This window comes from Dermochelys coriacea, chromosome 8 (assembly GCF_009764565.3).
Source record: "Dermochelys coriacea isolate rDerCor1 chromosome 8, rDerCor1.pri.v4, whole genome shotgun sequence".
Classification (NCBI taxonomy): Eukaryota; Metazoa; Chordata; order Testudines; family Dermochelyidae; genus Dermochelys; species Dermochelys coriacea.
The window spans coordinates 63,284,842-63,304,755 of NC_050075.1; the positions used below are offsets into that span (position 1 = coordinate 63,284,842).

A 19,914-nucleotide genomic window follows, 5' to 3' on the forward strand; every position below is an offset into this window, starting at 1 on the left:
CTGCTGAACGGGCAGTCTTTTTCTTTAAATGCCCTTGGAACAGCATTATATAGACCATTTGTGGCTTGATATAAATATGATCCTACATTTCCCCAACAGCAAGAGAAGATAAGCATTAGTTAGTGCTTCTTGTCATTCTGTTTCTAAACATGAGGCTTCTATGCCTATTTCTAATAGGAATTCAATGACATTCTATTTCTTAGACTCGAGGAATAAAATTATTTGAACTCCAATAAGTCAATCTATTTAGCTTTACAAAGAGAAGGTTAAGAGGTGACTTGATAACTCTATATACGTATCTACATGGGGAAAATGTTTAATAATGAGCTCTTCAATCTAGCAGACAAAGGTATAACACAATCCAATGACTGGAAGTTGTAGCTAGACAAATTCAGCCTGGAAATAAGGCATAATTTTTAAACCATCAATGTAATTAACCATTGGAACAATTTACCCAGGGTCCTGGTGGATTCTCCATCACTGGCCATTTTAAAATCGAGATTGGATGTTTTTTCTAAAAGATCTGCTCTAGAAAATATTTGGGGGTAAATTCTATAGTCTGTTATGCAGGAGGTCAGACAAGATGATCACAATTGTCCCTTTTGGTCTTGGAATCTATGAACGCTAGCTCAATGAACTGAATGGAATGTGTCTTGCCTGTTGAAGAGAGACTTCTCCGCTTCCTCACTGAATGCCTTTTTATATGCTCTTAATTGCTCAAAATGCGCAGGCCTTTAGCAGGGATAATTTGCTGAAGTATGGAAGATTCATATAGACAGAACTCTCTGACTGAAAGATTTTAACCAGCATGCTGTTTAATACACCACAGAAAAAAGAAGGATGACAATAGGAAAGCTATGTTTTTCTCATGAATTGTTGTTGTAGTGTCAGGTCCTGGATATTAGAGACACAAGGTGGCTGAGGCAATATCTTTTAATGGCAAGCTTTCGAGTTTATGCTTTTGTGCATAAGTATAAAGTGTATTTCAAATATACTTCCTATAATTTGACATAATGTTTGAGTTTTATGGAAATGCTTGTTCATTTGCGTAGAAGGCTGTTACAATATTTAATTATAGGAGAGCCTTTGCACGTGTTAAGGGTAATGACACTAGTATGAGACCTTCAACTGCCCTGAACTGCTCTAACGTTCTAATTTCACACATTGATTCTAAGCTCATTTTGTCCTCTCTCCATAACTTGTCAGGATTACTTTCATTGGGGTCAACACTGGGGAAAGGGAGACAAATAACAAACACTTACTTGTGAAGCCATTTCTCGTGACTGACAAGGGAGGAAAAAAGAAAACAACACAATTTAAACCACATTGGGCAAACAGGAACAAACACGAACCATTGAACAGCAATCATAGATAATAAATATGGGCTGATGTTTGCTTTATTCTGATGGAATTTTGGATTAAAATAAAGTTCTTTCATTTGAACAGATCACTTAATGACTGTGTGCATACATTATGCTTTTTAATCTGACTCACTGGAAATTTATCTGATGAAACTATCAATATATCTTGCATTAAATCATAATAATTTTAATAACATAGAAGTGAAATGAAGTACGGACTGTAATGCAAAAGGTTGTAGGGGGAAGTAGTGTTCATCTCACTTGTAATGTTCATTTTTCTTGTATTTGCTACTGGCAGTGATCATTACCTCAAGTTTACTATGCTCCTAATGCTCCTATCTCATACAGACTGCATTTGTATAAATATGCATGTTTAGCTCCTTACTAGGTAACGTCATTATATCATCACATCCCTTTTCTCTTAAAAAACAAAATGTAGTTCAGGTAGTTCTTTAGCAAAGAACATAGTTTTTGTGTGTGAAGAATTTTGTATATAAAACATTTATGCTGTCTAAGAACAAGAATATTACATGGCAAACTGAACAATTTAACAGAAAATCTCTATCATAACACATAATGATTGTTGTATGGCAGGGACCATAATATCATGTTGGCAAACTAAATGAAGGAGACATTTATTACACAAATGTTTATCAGGCTATTTATCTGATGTTTAATTCTATCTAATTTACAAAGATATTAAACAGCATTGGTCCTTAGACTGATTCATTATTGTTTGTTACTAGATTCAGAAGTTATATTTAATTGTAGTGTAGTGTTGTATAACTATGTAGTTTTAGAATTATATTCCCTGTCCACATATTTTTATCCAAGAAGAATTTTTCAATAGATATTGTCATCTGCACATTGAATTTAACAATTACTATTGTGCTAACTTTTCCATCATTTTAACTCTTTCTGGGAAAGCAACATCAGAAACATAGGGGAAGGGAAAAAGGGAAAGAGTAGAACAAATAATGCTCTATACATCTCTACAATAGGTCTTAATCTCAAATTTATCAAAAGCTATTGCTCCTAAATTCATTTCACAGCTGCCTCTCCTTTATACGGATGCTGCTTTCTAGCTAGATAATAGGAAAGGGTTCAGCCTTTTGTTTGCTGATTTCACATGCACTTTTGAAAGCATATATGTGAGAAGGCTGCTGACGCTGAATTCTTCACAATAGGTTTGGTGCTCAGGCTACAACCATTATTGATCTCAGTAATCAGTCACTATCAGAATTTTACTGTTTTTAATTGACTGTCATATGTTACTTTAGTTTTAGCATACCATTAGTTGTACATATGTGGCACCATAATACCCTGTGCTCAGTTGTTGGGAGTTCTGTTCTTATGACTTCTACCATGATTTTGCTTTTAAGAGTTCAGTGGAGTAGGAAAGGATGATGTGTCCTCTGTTTCGTAAAACCCTGACTGGTTTTTCTCATGTCGGCAATAATACTGTCTATGTTTTTCCCCAAGGGATGATTTTGATAGATGGTACCACTGATACTGAGCTGAGAAGAATATACTACAAATACTATAGTAGTACAGTTGACTAGTTCAAGTATGGTTGGAAAGTAAAAGGAATCTGGAGAGCTAGAGACAGTCCAAAAGGAGAGGCTGCAGCAAGCTTTATTTTCTGCAGACATCTTTCATGTCATTGAACATTTATTTCATTTCAGAATGGAAATCCTCAAACTCCCAAGAAAAATTTCTCACTTCACAGTGCATTAGAAATCTACTCTAAGAGTTTACTTAATGATTTGCATTTTGTGAACATATGTATGTTTTTTCAAGGAGGTGAGTTGGAGATAGAATGAACTGGTTGTGCTGTAGAATGAGGTAAATTGAAAGAGCAGTTTTACAGGCAAAAGAGAAGCTGACATACTGCATTTTACTTTAAAGCTAAAATCCCATGGAGCTGTCTTTGATCCATTGTTCAAGATATTCATCCATCAGGGATGAGATTGATATTTACTTAGAATCAAAAGCCTTTTTAAGGAAGGAATATACTGATCAGTGGAACTGGAGTCAGCTTAACCTACATCCAGTTTCATTCTTTGTGAATGAAATGTGGTGGCAGCACCAGAGTTGTGAGTTCTCTGCAGTGGAGCAGCTGGCAGTGTGAACCATGGAACTCTGTCTGAAGCCCCTTGGAGCCCTGGATTTTGCAGATACAAAACCTAGCCCAGTGTTGGATCTGGTGAAAGGAGGCATTCCAGCTGTACACAGACCTGGTCACACAGGAGGACAATGTCAAGGTTCCTTCCCCACTCTGAACTCTAGGGTACAGATGTGGGGACCTTACCAGTTTAGGTTAAAAACTTCCCCAAGTAACAAACTTTGCCTTATCCTTGAACCCTATGCTGCCACCATCAAGTGTGTTAAACAAAGAACAGGGAAAAAGCCCACTTGGAGAGGTCTTCCCCCAAAATATCCCCCCAAGCCCTACACCCCCTTTCCTGGGGAAGGTTTGATAAAAATCCTCACCAATTTGTACTGGTGAACACAGACCCAAACCCTTGGATCTTAAGAACAATGAAAAAGCAATCAGGTTCTTAAAAGAAGAATTTTAATTAAAGAAAAGATAAAAGAATCACCTCTGTAAAATTAGGATGGTAAATACCTTACAGGGTAATCAGATTCAAAACAGAGAATCCCTCTAGGCAAAACCTTAAGTTACAAAAAGACACAAACTGGAATATACATTCCATTCAGCACAGCATATTTTACCAGCCATTAAACAAAAGGAAATGTAACGTATTTCTAGCTAGATTACTTACTAACTTAACAGAGTTTCTGAGACTGCATTCCTCATCTGTTCCTGTCAAAAGCATCACACAGACAGAAAAACCCTTTGTTCCCCCTCTCCAGCTTTGAAAGTATCTTGTCTCCTCATTGGTCATTTTGGTCAGGTGCCAGGAGGTTATCTTAGCTTCTTAATCCTTTACAGGTGAAAGGGTTCTGCCTCTGGCCAGGAGGGATTTTATAGCACTGTATACAGAAAGATGGTTACCCTTCCCTTTATTTTTATGACAAAAACCTAGCCCAGTGATGGATCTGGTGAAAGGAGGCTTTTCAGCTGTACACAGACCTGGTCACGCAGGAGGACAAGAGCAGCAGGAAAGTAAAACGGTTACTCAGAGACAGAAAGGTCTGCACTATGCTGAAGCTCACCACTGCTTTAAGTCTCTCAGCAGTCCTAGGAGTCCTGGGGAACTATTGCTCCCTGAAGCAGAATGGAACTGTGGAGTGATGCACATTTTTAACAATCCAACCCCGGTATTACTGCCTTACACACTGGCTGCTACATGTGGTAACATTGGCAGGCCAAATACCAGCTCATGCCCAGGTCCCCATGTCTCAAATGGACATTAACAAATACTTCGATAGAATCTGTCTGGATCACTTGTATTAGAATTATAAGAATGTGCTTAGTGTTTAGACTATCAAATGCTTGTGCGTTGCCTCACACAATAATATTACTTGTAACATTTGTGTTCATAGTGTAATATTTGAGTAGTCGTATTGTGAGCCTCAATGACTGTTTGAATGGCCTTATAGGAGAGAGGCATTAATTAGTATGAAGAGCAGCTCTTCTACAGAAATCGTTACACACCTCCTGAGAGAGAAGACCCAGGGCAGACTGCATGGATTTTTACAGCTGGAAACACCATAAATCTGGGTTGAAGAACCATCAACAAAAGGAGTTAAGAGTCTTATTGTTCTGCTCTCCTCCCTATGAAGATGAGTCATGCAAGTGGACTTTTCCCATCAGCTCAGTATGCAGCTCAGAGCACATGGCAGGAGGAGGATTAAAGCTCTGAATCAAAAGAACTAGGTATCTTCATGATGCTTGGACTCGGAGGAGCTGGGGAGCAAGAAGGTGTTTCCAGACATAAACAAGCGATCCCCAGCTGCTTGGCCCCGGTTAGTCCTAAAGGTTAAATAGAACTTGCTGATTATAGAAGCCTATATTATATTTTGAAACTGCAGATTGTAACTCCTTAGGGTGTCTGCTTGCTTGCTTTTACCTTGTAAATAAGTCTCTAATTTCCTTTTCCTATCTAATAAATCTTCATCTACAGTAGGATCTCAGAGTTACAAACACCAGAGTTACAACCTGACCCGTCAACCACAAACCTCATTTGGAACTGGAAGTAGGCAAATGGGAAGCAGCAGAGACCCCTCCACGTCCACATAGCCACTGAATAATGGTAAGGTGGAATCAGTTGAGAACAGCAAAGACACTGTTATACAAGGCTGCTTCCTCTGGGTCAGACCTCTTGTTAGCACACAGGAACCTCATCACAAGGTTGCCAAAACAGTCCAGCGCAGGCACTGGTGGGACATGCAACCAAAACACTGCTACTGATTAGAGGAGACCTGTTGCAGTCAGAAGGATGGAGATACCGTGGAGAGCAGATGGCCAGCAATCAGGGAAAGGAGGCACAACAGGACTATGACAGGTCAGCCAATGACCTAATGGCCCTAGCGTCACACACCTGTGAGAATCCAACCACACAAGAGACACCAGAAGATGTGGACTAAAGGAGTTGTGAGGGGTAGGGTGCCACTCAGATTATACAGGGTGACTGCACAAGAGGGACAAGTGATCCGAAGAAACAGGAGGCATGATCCAGCAGACACAACACTCAGAGCTTACAGAGAGAGAGTGATCATCACAGAACACAAAGGCATGGAACCATCTAGAGGCTAACCCCACAGGCAAGGAGGAAACTCCACAGAAAGAGTTTGGTAGACTCACAGACAGGTGACAGGGAGACAGAGGGATCATTCCCAGTGTGATTACCTGTTGAGGAGACCAACCTATCCCAAAAGCTAAGTAACCAGCTGAGTCTGTGGTAAAATTGAGACTCCATCTTTGCTTCATTATAGCAACCTCTAGACAAAAGGACATCAGGCAGTGGGGAGGAGAGAGTCTGGGTGTCCATTATTTTGTTTTTAATATGTATATTAAAGTGCTTGTAAAATAAGGAAGTTGTATCAAGAGGGCCAGCGTTACCTGGGGGCGGAGGGATAGCTCAGTGGTCTGAGCATTGGTCTGCTAAACCTAGAGTTGAGAGTTCAATCCTTGAGGGGGCCATTTAGGGATCTGGGTCAAAAATTTGGGATTGGTCCTGCTTTGAGCAGGGGGTTGGACTAGATGATCTCCTGAGGTCCCTTCCTCCAACCCTGATACTCTATGATTCTGGGGGTGGTGGAACAGGGAGTCAGGCTATAAGCAACTCTGCTACATGGACAGAACAGTGCACTGGGTTTAATTAAGTTTCACTTAATCAACTTAGCCTATTCAGCTTCACCTTTTGTGAATGAAACAAGCAGTGAAGCTAGGGCAGCAGCAAAGAAAAGAGAAGTTTTTGTTTAAGACTGCAAAATATCCATCCCACCACACTAATAGATCCAAACTCTTTTAGCCAGCTGTCTTTTGTATATAATCAGCTTTTCTGGTTTCCCAATGGATACTCCTGGGTAGATAGTCAATTGTTTCTCTGTTTTTAGATGAGACAGATATTTCTGATAGCAGTGGAAGAATTAAGATGAATGAATCTTTATATACATGGAAAAACTGAGGTGGAGAGGAAGAAGGTCAGAAACTGCTGTAAAAAAGGTACTCAGTGGTCAGGTTTGCAGCAATGACTCTTCCCTCCCCCACCCCCCTGGAATGTGCATAAAGGTACAAAAGCGGGGTGGGGCAAGACTCTCTGACTATGCAGCGAGGAAGTCACCATCCACCCACCCTCCTTCCCCTAACCTCCAGCTGGGTTAGGACCTGCTGTGGGCACTACGCTAGTCGCCCCTTTTAAAGGGGGGCTGGGAAGGAATTTTTCCCACATCACTAGAATTGGCTTCAGTGGAATGTGTGTTTTTTCACCTTCCCCACAGCAGGTGTGAGGATGGACCTTTTCTGGTGAGAAGAAAAGGTGGCAGGCCATATGTCGCAATTTATTCTGTAAGGTTGGGTGGATGTTCAGTGCAGGTACTCCATAGGGAGGGGAGCCAGTGACCAGATTAATGGCCTGGTAAAGGACTTAAAAGGAGGAATTGGATAAAGGAACAGAACGGAGAAGGGGGTTCAGGGACTCCTATGATTGGTATAGCAGGGAGCCAACCCTCCCCCCGCATTCTCATAGCCCACCTTAACTCTCTTATGAGACTGGTGGATGGTAAGGTCCAAGCCATGGGTCCACTGGGGGACCTGGATAGAAACAAAGTGGGGCTGGTGAAAGCCCCAGATAATTGAGTTGAATAAGTATGGATTTGCCTGCACTGTACACTTTATCTGCTGGGTAGTCTGAGACATCTGTATAAAAGTTGCTGCTTGATTAAAACCCATAACTAGTCTCCTATCCTTCTTGCGGTATACCCAGACAATAGGGAGCCACATGATTCTAGGGCAAGGTGTTCATACAGCAGTAATGCCCCTGGTAAGCTGAGTGCTATACACAGAAATTAAAGAGCTGTTTGGTTTCAGATTGGTCCTCTATTGCCTAATGTCTTGTAACTGGAGGTTACTTTGTGGTGTGTATTAGCTTTCAGTTTATTGGGTTCTTTAATTATTGCTGTAGAAAAGCTATTAACTAGGATTCAATTCTACAAGGTGCTCAGCAACCTCAGCTCTCATAACCTCTGAGAGTTGCTCAGCACTTTTCCAGATTAAACTCTTGATATGCCCAAAGCCACTGGTTTGGACTAAAAAGTGCAAAGGAGAGGAAAAGCTGTTAACATGAAGTGCCACAACACCCTTAATTGTGAAACCACAACAGTACCACAACAACAGATACTGTATACTAAATTGAATGTATAGTTGCAATAAAGCTCAAAGACTTAAATAAACCTGGGAGCACTGCATTGAAGTCTTAATATGGCAACCCTTCAAGGTCATTACTCTTTCTAGTATAAAACCCTGCTTGTAAAAGTCTACATCTGGGCAACAGAAAATACTGCCAGGGAATGTCTATTATACTAGTGATTCCAGAATTCCTGTAGCAATAGCTGGACTCATGTGGCCACAATTTTCAAACTTGGAAGACTAATGCTAGATACCCAAATCCAAATTTAGACATTTCAATAGATGGCCTAATTTTCCAAAGGTTCTGAGTTCCCACAAATCTCATTGATGTCAATTTGTTTAGCAGCTTTGAAAATCAGGCTGTCTTTTATTTATTCATTTGAATGTGAAAAACAAGAAGCACTTGTTAAACACAATAAATCCAGTAGAGTTTCTCAGAGATATACAGAATGTTTAAGTAGCCATAACTAAGGCTGCAAGTTTGTCATGGAGGATATGGATTCCATGACTTTCCATGACCTCAGTGACTTCTGCAGCAACTGGCCAATGAGAGCTGCAAAGCCGGCGCTCTGGTCAGAGGTAGTGAGCAGAGCTGCCTGGCCACGCTCTACCTAGCAGCTGAACCCTAGCTGAGCAAGGTGGATGTCGCGCCTCACCCCGTCCCATGCCCCTACCCCCTCCCACTCCCAATCTCTGCTACTGTTGCAGGGGAGGCATGGAGCCAGGTAGGGAACCTGCTGGCCCTGGCAAACAGCCCCCCCCCGCAGCACCAGTGGGCGTCCTGAACTGCGAGCTACTGCCCATTTCCCCCCTGCACCATCTACTGCTAAATGAAAAGAATAAATTTACTATTGAGTGGCATGATTGCTTGAAACAGTACAGTAGGTTACATCAGTGGTATTGTATTACATTCCATCTTTAATTAAAAAAATATTTAGTAGAGTCAATAATACTGTATGACCTCTGTAACTATGTATAGTCATTGCACTACCAGTATCTTAATGTATTACTATGTGGTTTGGGTTATCCAAACTAGAAATTGGTATATTAAAGCAGGCAAACCTCAGATGTTGTAAGTTTTTGGGATTCAGTTCTATAGATTCCAATAGGAATATCTCCTGTTGAAGAACAAAGTTTCTGATATAGTCTGGCATATGTCCTAATCCATAGATCATCTTCTGTGATTTTCATCTGGAAAAATAACAGCAGAAAGTAAGTTTCCAATTCTATAATGTTTTGCTCTTTCCTTCCTAAGGGACTTTCCCAAGCAAATGCCTTGGTATTTTGGAAGGGAGCTTCACTCAGACAGTTTTAAAATTATTTGAAAATTCTTTTACTGACTGTCTAATATCCATGTTAAGTGTTGGAGTAAAAGAAAAGTAAAATGGCTGACAGAACAAATAGTGTCATGGAGAGATTGAGGAGCATAAAGAGTAATTTGAGTTGAGAGGAGTTATGTAGCATTAGGAAAACTGTATCTATTTTACTTCTCTCAGCAACCAGAATGTTAGAAAGATCAAAGTAGCACTATTAAGCATGAATGTCATGTGAAATGAATTTGAAAATTCTTCCACATCTTCCATGACTACTATGGTAGTCTTACTTAAAAAGTCAGGACATTTGAGATACAACCAATGTGATCCAATTTAAGACACTGTACATCAGCTTGCATCCTGTTATAATGGTTGACTAGCTGGTGGGGAAAATGTTAAATATTTAAAATAGATGTAACTTTTTAAACAAATTTATTAAAGCACTGTTAAGCCCGTGGATGCCTTTCATTTCCTAGTGCCCAGTCTTGTAAACTCTTTCTTACATGACTAATCCTGTGGAAGTCAGCGGGAACCATTCATGTAAAGAAGGGATTGCAGAACTGGTGCCCTAAAAGCCTGATACAAAGCCCAATGGAGAGATTCTTGTTGACATCAATGGTCTTTGGATCATGTCCTTATCCTCTGAAATAGGACTATCACACTGCCAGTATTGAACTTATTGAGCAATATCGCTGCTCCCGATAGTAAACTCAGAATCTGCAAGTTCACTTCATCTTATTCATGTTGTGAAACGTCTTTCACATTTGAGACTACTGGACTGAATATAATACATTATTTATATGACACCTGTGCCAGTGAATGCCATTTCCTTTTCCTTTTAAAACTATCAAATCCCTTTCTACAAATCTTTCATTGTTGGTTGAGATAATAGCACTCATCCAAGGAAGCTGCTTTGTTACTCATGAATATTGATTTAAGAATGCTGAAGTATATAATAACAAATAACTATGATAAAGCCTCTAATTTCCTAGGAGCAGGAAATATAGTATGTGAAACTCAACTAACTTTTGCCTTCTATCTTTATCTGATATTTAGTGCTCAGTTCTGCCCTGATTTTACCACCAATGCAAACTCATTTGAAGTGAGTGGGGTAGCACAGGATAAAGTCCTAGCCACATTTAGCCTTTACCTAGCTAATAACTTTAATAGATACTTTCATATTCTTTAAATTCAGTTTAAGGGTTTGTTACTCCATACAAAAGTAATTTAGACAACCTATGGAGGAGTTTTTTTAAAAGCTTTATTTAAATTCCAAACACTGGTATAACATCTGCAGTTTTTTTCTGCCTTATTTTTTTCTTTACATATCTTTTTAAGTTTCTTTTGTTTTGCAGGTAAGAAAAGTTGTGAAGTTTTCTACCTATTTTACTGAAGTCCTACTCTGAAGATAAAGAAAATAACTGCCTTCATTGGACTCTTATGAGAGAAACCACAGTACAAAAGTGGTATTGTGTAGAGGGTACAGAACCTTATATGGCACCATTTAATCATCTTAAAAAAAACTTACAGAACAAAGAAACCCAGATCCTGGTGTGGTATCTAGTCCCAGCAGAAGTCTTGTGATAGAGATCATATAATCCTTCACAAATGACTGCAAGATTAGAAAAAGAGAGAGAAAAAAAGTTTAAGTGTACAGATGAGCAGGTGATTACAAGGTCAGCAGCACCATGTGTGAATTCTGAACTAAAACGTATGTATTCACAACAGGTCATTCTTTCCTGGTGAAAATATGAGGCATTACAGGCTCTTTAATTTAGCAGAGAAAGGCATAACAAGAACCAATGGCTGGAATTTAAAACCAGACCAACTGAAACTAGAAATAAGGCATTTTTTTAACTAGGGTGTTGAAACAAACCACCAAAGGAAGTGGTGGATTCTCCGTCTCTTGATGCCTTCATATCAAAACAGGATTCTTTGCCACACAAGCTACTGGGCTCAGCGCAGAGGTAAATGAATGAAATTCTATAGTCCGTGTTATACAAGAGGTCAGACTAGATGATCTAATGGTCACTTCTGACTTTCAAATGAGTGAATCTAAGCTAGCCTTCTCCCCTTAGGCTGGGCTGCAGGAAGGGCAGAGGGTTATCCATGGTCTCCTTCAGTTGTAACAAGTCTGTCCTGTGCCATCTACCTACTTGTGCATTGGGAGGCAGAGCTTAGGGAAAGCTGTCAATCCTCTTCCCTCATGACACCATACTGGCTTTCAGTGGCTGGCTGTATGTGTGGTTGGTTCAAGACAGAATCAATATATTCTTGTTGGTCAAAGTTGCAGACTTGGATTTATAATTAGCCTTTACGGCAGGTTAATCTTGGGGCTTGTCTACACCCAGAAGTTGTACTGGTTTAATTTAAGGTGTATTTTTAAGATAGTTTAGCTAAGCTGGTGCAAAAGGCTGTAGCTATTCTTTCTTTGATTTAAACCAGGCTTATTTTGGTTTAATTTGTTTATTAGGAATCACTGAATTGCAGAATCATTGGACTGGAAGAGGTCATCTAGTCCAGTCTCCTGCACTCATGGCAGAACTAAGTATTTACACCAGAGGTTCTCAAACTGTGGTCCGCAAGCTCCATTCAGGTGGTCCATGGATAGTTCCCTCTAAGGTGTGCCCCTGGTACAAGAGAATGAAGGCGCAGGTGTGGCTCCACTAATTAGGTGCCTGGACTCTGGAGAAGACACCACATGTAAGGTGAGGTGGTGGCCCTGGGGGGATAAGGGGTAGGTGGGAGGGGGAAGTGTGGTGAGAATAGGGGGTGGGGGGAATTTGGGATGTGCATTGCTGCGGCAGCCAGCAAATGACAACTTTCCCCAGCTGCAGGGCTGCAGCTGCCGGGGAGAGACAGCCCTCCTTCTCAGTCCCAGCTCGGGGGCTGCCATGGTGGGGGAGAAGACACATCCACCGCATTATAAAGGTAAGACTACTGATATTAAAATTTGAGCTTTGTGCTTTTATTTGTAGGACAAAAAGCGTTAATTATTAAGCTCTTTTTGTGTAGCACTTTTATCCAAAGTGCTTTATAATAGTTAGCTAACAGTACAACAACATTTGGAAAGATCATTAAGATCCGCTGAGACAGCAATTTTCAAGTGATCTGAGGAAAAAAAAAAGTTTGAGAACCACTGATCTACACCATTCCTTTAATTGGTTTAAACTGAACTGCCATACTCTTTAAAAAAAATCCTCTACCTGATTTGGGACAGAGAATGGAACCTAGTCTCCTGCATGATAGAACAAGGAGTAATAGTCTCAAGTTGCAGTGGGGGAGGTTTAGGTTGGATATTAGCAGAAGCTTTTTCACTAGGAGGGTGGTGAAGCACTGGAATGGGTTACCTAGGGAGGTGGTGGACTCTCCTCCCTTAGAGGCTTTTAAGGTCAGGTTTGACAAAGTGACTTAGTTGGGGATTAGGTCCTGCTTTGAGCAGGAGGTTGGACTAGATGACCTCCTGAGGTCCCTTCTAACCCTGATGTCTGTGATCCCAAGTGAGTGTCCTCACCACTAGGCTGTTGCTTCTCTCCCCACAGAAATTCCATCCTGGAGCTCAGAAACCTTCCCAATGAAATGTTCATCAAAACGGATATGTTTACATGAAGAGTTTGGTTTGGACAAATCAGTTTTTTTTTCCAATGAAAAATTTTCTGCCAAGAAATTCCAAACCAGCTCTATTGATTGTAAATTGCCTCACTCCATACAGTAATGACATTCTGTATACAAAGGGAATTCTGGCTGATCATGTATAAAAACAAATATAAAATACTGAAGATGGCAGGAGTTAATAATAACAAAAAACTGTTTCCATAAGAGTGTCCTCATTCATCTATCACTTGTAAAATAATACCAAATTCAGTGTTCATATTCTGGAGCAGGGTTAGAATATGCCTTGCGAGTAAATATGTTTATTTCCAAAATGTACAGCAATTGATGAATAGCTGTAAATATTGGGGTTTTGTTGTTTTTGCAGCTATATACTTATCTACCTCCTGTATTGAAAAAATTGATAGATATACTTAGCCTCAAAAAGTTGCTCTGCATGCTATATCACCATCATGTTGACTTTACTTAGTCCGCTGTGTTAGAGCCACACTCTGCGACCCCAACTCACACTGAGTGGAAATGTAGAGGTAGGTACTATTTGTTGTAGATAAGTGTGGCACAGTCCAGCACTGTGGGCTTGTTACAGCAAACACATGTGAGTGACATCACTCATGTGAATCGTTCTGTTGGTTTCAGTGGGATTACTCAGATGAGTCAAGTCAGTCATTTGCAGGACAAGGATCTGACTTTGTAAAGCAGAACACTACAAGCCAAGAGCTGGCAACTATATGATAAATGGCATAATCCAGATGAGTGCATGCCTATAGAATGCATTATTAATGTCCCTTGTACTTTGGCTGTGAAGAGCTCCAGGTGCAACCTTTCAGTGTGAAGAGCAGGAACAATTTGCATAATGTGTTATTGTCACTATTGGGGCTAGTGAGTGAACAGACACTAACATCCAGAGCATACTACATGACCTCTTGGCTCTGTCTTGGCATTCCCTTCTGTAGCTCTGACATGGAGGGTGGTGAAACACCCTTTTTTCTTTGACAGGTTTCAGAGTAGCAGCCGTGTTAGTCTGTATTCGCAAAAAGGAAAGGAGTACTTGTGGCACCTTAGAGACTAACAAATTTATTTGAGCATAAGCTTTCGTGAGCTACACTCACTTCATCGGATGCATTTGGTGGAAAAAATTTCCATCTGTAGCTCATGAAAGCTTATGCTCAAATAAATTTGTTAGTGTCTAAGGTGCCACAAGTACTCCTTTCCTTTTCTTCTTGGAGTTTTTTTAATTGGATTTTTTTTTATTGGATTGGAAATATTTCTGAGTGTTGTAAATGAGCCTGCCTTTTTTCTTCTGATGAGTTTTCTGGCACTCGGTATACAGGACCAGCCAGAACTTGGCCTGAAATGGCCTCAAGTCTGCAATTGGTTCTGTGTGGGTGGATTCCTGGACATTCACAGTGTGCCACTGTATGAAGCCCTAGTTGCAGAATCATCTGTCTAATTTCATGAGAGTTACATGCTTAAAATAATGTCTTTAAAATGTTAACATTTTACTAAAAATCAATTCTATAACTGTAATACTGTAAGAAAAATAAAACTTTTCCTTACACTACTTTAAAAGTAACTTTTTTCATATATTAAAGGTAAAGCAATAATAACCCGATACATAAAACATCAGCCAGCATACAACAAAATTTTACAAAGTGGCTTATCTAACAATTAAATATAAATCTATGCTGTGATAAAGCGTATGTTAGAGAAAACTAGGTGTTGTCATGTACAGTACCTGGTACAGGAGGGTATCCAACATACTGATGCTGAAAACCCTTCCAGCAGCAAAAGGCAGTCGAAACATAAATGCCAGATTAGAACCCTTCTCCCGTTCTTTCTGTTCAAAAGTTAGAAATAAAGAAATAAAAATAATTTCAGAGGTTCCTTTTTTCTTTTAAAAAACACAGTATATAATGTCACATTGGTGCTTCCTTGGAACAAACTGCAGCAACCAAAAAGTAAAATGTACTCTCCCTGGGTAGTCATTTATTTGTGTTTACAGATAGAAACAAAAACATAGCAAATTACAGGTGTCAGAATCAATTATTAAAGGCCTGATTGTTAGATATGTTGCCCGGCTCTCATCCTGCTAGTGGAGATTCCCGCACCTGTGTGGAGACCCATCGGTCCATGCTAGCAGATCTGCTTGTCTGATCAGACCCTTTGTGAGTAATTCCATCTTTGGGAGAGAGGGAAAGTAGGGGACTACTCATACTGGACCTGATCCAAAGCCCATTGAAGCCAATGGGAGTCTTTCTGTTGCCATCAATGGGTTTTAGATCAGGCCCACTGTATCTAGTGAGGAGGCACCAAACCCTTTTGGAAGTTCCTTTCTCTGATATCTGAGGCTTGTACAGGGAGCCACTAAAAAGAAAATAGGATTCTGTTTCAGGGGTTAGGAGGTTACTGAACAGGGAAAGAAGAGGAGGTGTAAGCTAGATGAGGCCAGAGGCTGCTGTTTTGATATCTTTGGGGAAGGGAAATAGAAACAGCAAAAGCATAGAAACATTACAGTGATGCTCTCTTCCCTCCCTCCTTCCTCTTTCTTTACAGATAAACTACATTAGATCTTGCTGCTGCTTGTTCCCCCAGCTATCAGAGGGGAGAGCTAACAGGTATGAGGCATTTTCAAGAAATCAGTGATAAATGAAATGCAGGCTTTCAATCCAACAGATGTCATGAACAGTGGGTCAGTGTGGAAAAAGATACTCTGCAAATTTCCAAGTTAAACAGACACATTTGCATGCAGAATGGCAGTCTGCTGGAACCAATGTGTCATTTATATGTACTCATGTTGAATTTCATCATGCTGTCACCCATGCTGTTTTTCATTGTTTGACATTTTTGTTGTGAATACATGTTGATTTGTATAAACACTGTCAAAAAAAGTCAAACTGGAAAGAATTTTCCTACTTTAACATATCTAGTAAAATCACTTAAGATATGACATCAGTGGAATTTATTTTAAAAACTAGGCTCCTTTTGAGCTAAAGCAGACTGACAACATTCTTAAAGGTTTCAGAGTTGTAGCCATGTTAGTCTGTATCAGCAAAAACAATGAGGAGTCCTTGTGGCATCTAAGAGACTAACAAATTTATTTGGGCATAAGCTTTCGTGGGCTAGAACCCACTTCATCAGATGCATATCTGGTACTGTATTTACCACTCCATGCATCTGATGAAGTGGATTCTAGCCCATGAAAGCTTATGCCCAAATAAATTTGTTAGTCTCTAAGGTGCCACAAGGACTCAACATTGTTAAAATTAAATACTTGTTTCTTTTTATAATGAGGAAAATACAGAGTTTTATGCCAAACTTACTATCTTTATTAAATTTAAATTTGACCAGCTCCTAGATGGTTATTAAGCAATGAAGAGTGACAACATAGATAACATCCCCCCTCCAAATGCAACTAATAATCCATTGTTTTCCTAAAATTATAGCATTGCAAAGATGTTACTGTGGTACTAATATATCAGAGAGTGCCAGTTGACTAGTGTTCAAGTGTTCATCTGCTGTATGAATAATGAAATATCAGTGTCACTGTAACTCTTTCTGTCCACCGAGATTTGAGGCAAACAGATAATGTATTGATTGTTCTAATGATAACTCATGCATTTTTGATTATCCAGTTACACTGAGATGTAACCTCAATTTATTACTTGGTTCAAATGAAACCCCCCAGACACTTAAATTATCGGTTGCCAGAGCTTGCAATTCTTTCACATGCAAAACTCACATTAACTTCTACAGGAGTTCTGTCACCAGTCTACATGCAGAGAATTGTGTGTACTTGAGCCAAAATGCTTCCTTTGCCCACTGGTGTGAAGAAGTGCCAAGCTACACAAACTCTGTGGAGATGTGCACATCTCCTGTTGTGACATGCCGTTGGGAAGCAGTGTTAACAGGTGCTCTACTTCTCTACTTCCTTGGGTGCATAAAGGGAAAGAATGAGCATGTTGGGGGGATGGAGAGTGGGAGATAAAGAGTATAATGGAAAATTCCTGTCTCCCCAGCTGCAGCTGTCAATATTCATTTTTTGTATAGTGGCCATCCCAAACAACCTACAATAGGTCATCGTTAGAGTAGGTTAGGTCAGGTTCCTCGGTCTTCAACTACTGCTGCTGGTCTTGGTTTCCACTCCACTTGTCCAGTGTTCTCCACAGTACACATACTTACAAAGGCATCCCTGAACTGGTCCCCATTCCACTGTCAGAATTATCTGTTGTGTCCATGCTAACTCCCCAGCTAATCAATTCACTTGTGCATTTACCTCACTACCACCCCCACCCCCAAAAAATCTTGTTCCTCTCAGATAAGGTTCAGTACCTCCCATCTCAGCTCACCCCACATGACCAGGGCCAACGATTTATCCATTAATGACAGAGTTATTAGGCTCTATACACAGTTAGTATGCACATTCAAGCACTTCCATAAGGAAGTTGGTCAAATGGAAATGAACATGCAGATAAAACTCTGCACCCTCCTGCTCCCCTAGTCCTTATGTATACTTGACCAGAACATTAAGCCTTAAAATAGTAGGTCTAGCCTTATGGGGAAGTGCTATATAATGGATGAAAACATAAGGGATTTATAGAAGTTACTCTAAAACCCCACTTATTCTAATAGAGAATATCCTTTCTATGTGTTTTAACCATCACACACAGATTTTTCTATTAACATCTAAAACACGATTAAAAAAATCTCTAAAAGATGTATTTTCGTAGAAGGTGGCAAATGCCTTTGAGCAAAGGAAGTATTGGTACTAACATATATTACATAGCCTAGAGTTCGTTCCTATTTTTAAAGACCATAATTATTAGAAACACAGCAGCTATGAAAACCATTTAAAGGGAGATTAGTAGCCAGGTATAAATGTTTTTAAGGTAGAATTAGCAGAAGTACTCTGTAGTGGGGTATATGCCTCATCCTGGTGCTGAAAGAATAAATATGGGTCTGAGAGGCAGTTATGCTACCTGATTGCACCTGGAGGGTATGCCAGGATTAATTAAAGATGAAACCCAGCTGGGGAAGGAGCAGGTGACTCTAAAGAATGGAAGTACAACTTAGAAGGGGATTTCAGAGAGAAAGTCTGTGGTTACTTTTTGTGATAAGTAAGTGGGGAAGACTGGTATGGTCAAGGAGGATCCCTACAGGGAGTGTTGGCCCTGGAATTTTTTTCTAAGTAGCAAAGTCTGGTAGGAGATTAGGAGTGACATAAAACAGTCATTGGGGTGGAGTAACTTCTGGCAGTGAGCCCTTGTAATTGGGCTGGCTTTGGTGTTCTAGGGAGAGACCCCTGAGAGATGGTCAGAACAGAAAAGAATGAAAGAAGAACAGAAAAGAATGAAAGATCAAACCTGAAAAGGGTAAAACTGGATTTATATTTGTACATGTAGTATGGGAATTTGCTGGGAGAATTCCAGAGGAGAGTCCTGGCCATGAGAAAAGGATAAGTTTAGACACTATGAGAGAATCCTGCTGATGGGCTATGGTAGGAAGAAGTCTAGGGAGGTGGAAGCAATGAGTCTGATGGTGCAGACCTTGGCTTCTGGGTATAGGCTCCCTGGACTAGAATCCAGTATAGTAGGAGGGGTCTGGGTTACCCTACCAGCTACTGGGGAAGATGGCATAAAGCCCCTGATAAGGGGATAAGGAGTGCTGATAGCCTCTGAGAGAAAAATATGAGGATCAGGGGGCCCAGAGTTGTGATCAAATACTTTTTTGTAAGGTCTTTGGACTTTGTTACTCCAAAAGAGGTGGGACTAAAGCATAACCTCACAGGAGCACTCAGTTGCAAGTAGAGAATTCACTGTAGGACAAGATGAAACATCGACAGGGGCATTAGAGAGAAAATAAGCCTGCTACCCTATACTCAGCCAGGAGGAGGTGTTCCAACAATAAGCCTATTTTTCTACCCACTTAGCGTTGGCTCCTGAGGATCCTTTGTAAATTCTGTGATGCCTGATTCGGGACAAGAACTTTTATCTTCTGATCAATCAGATTGGCAAGCCTAAAACCCATATAATGAATAATAATAATACTCAATTATTATTTTAATTAATTTAAATAAGAATTAAAATGATTACATTAATATTGTTAATACATCCTAAATTGGGCTACAGACTGGTGAGCCAGCCAGGAGTATACCCACCTTGGTAGAGTATTCTTTTTCTACTCTATCTCCCTCTTCCTCTTTCTCTTCTCTTCTATCTATCTATCTAGTCTGTAGCCTGATGTAGGGTGTATTAATAATAATTTAATTTATCAATTTAATTTAATTTAATCCACAGAATTTACAAAAGACCCTCAGGGGGTATGACAAGAAACGCACACTGAGACAGATATAGCCTTAAAGACTTTTTATTAAAATCAATAATAGTAAGTAAATAGTAAAATACTCAGAGTTACAATTGCACTACTGCTATTCAGAAGATACATATGACAATATAGGATTATATGCAACAAAGCTTTGGTTAATATACTCACACCCTTCGTTAATAACCTGGTGGTAAGAGACACAGGACCAGCCTTGCAATTCAGGTTTCTCCATTTTTGAGTGAGAGATGCAGTGCTTAGAAGAAACTAATAATAAGAGCTATCAAAACTAACTTAGGGTTTACTTGACTAACTTAAACTTAAAATCAAAACCTAATAAACAAACTAAGAATAAAACTTAGGGAAACCAAGCTTAGCCTAGTTCCCTTGAAACTTTAAGAACAATTATAGCCTACTAATAGTAGTAGTCATAGTAGATAGATAGAATAAAATAAAATAGAAAGTGTGAGTAAGGTAAGTGAGTAAGTAAGAT

At 39.8% G+C, this 19,914-nt stretch overlaps 1 protein-coding gene across 4 annotated transcripts in view; it reads right to left on the minus strand.

Moving 5' to 3' along the window:
- KCNT2 (potassium sodium-activated channel subfamily T member 2) overlaps window positions 1-19,914 on the minus strand; it is a 288,779-nt gene that overhangs the window by 20,178 nt on the left and 248,687 nt on the right. For 3 of the 4 annotated variants that reach the window (XM_038413120.2, XM_043490799.1, XM_038413121.2), the window contains 3 exons: window positions 14,839-14,940; window positions 11,020-11,103; window positions 9,241-9,369 (listed from right to left, as the gene is read on the minus strand). In XM_038413120.2, the coding sequence (XP_038269048.1) occupies window positions 9,241-9,369; window positions 11,020-11,103; window positions 14,839-14,940 (315 nt within the window). Of the gene's footprint in view, window positions 1-1,262; window positions 1,284-9,240; window positions 9,370-11,019; window positions 11,104-14,838; window positions 14,941-19,914 lie in introns of all 4 variants that reach the window. The other variant, XM_038413119.2, reaches the window with a different exon arrangement.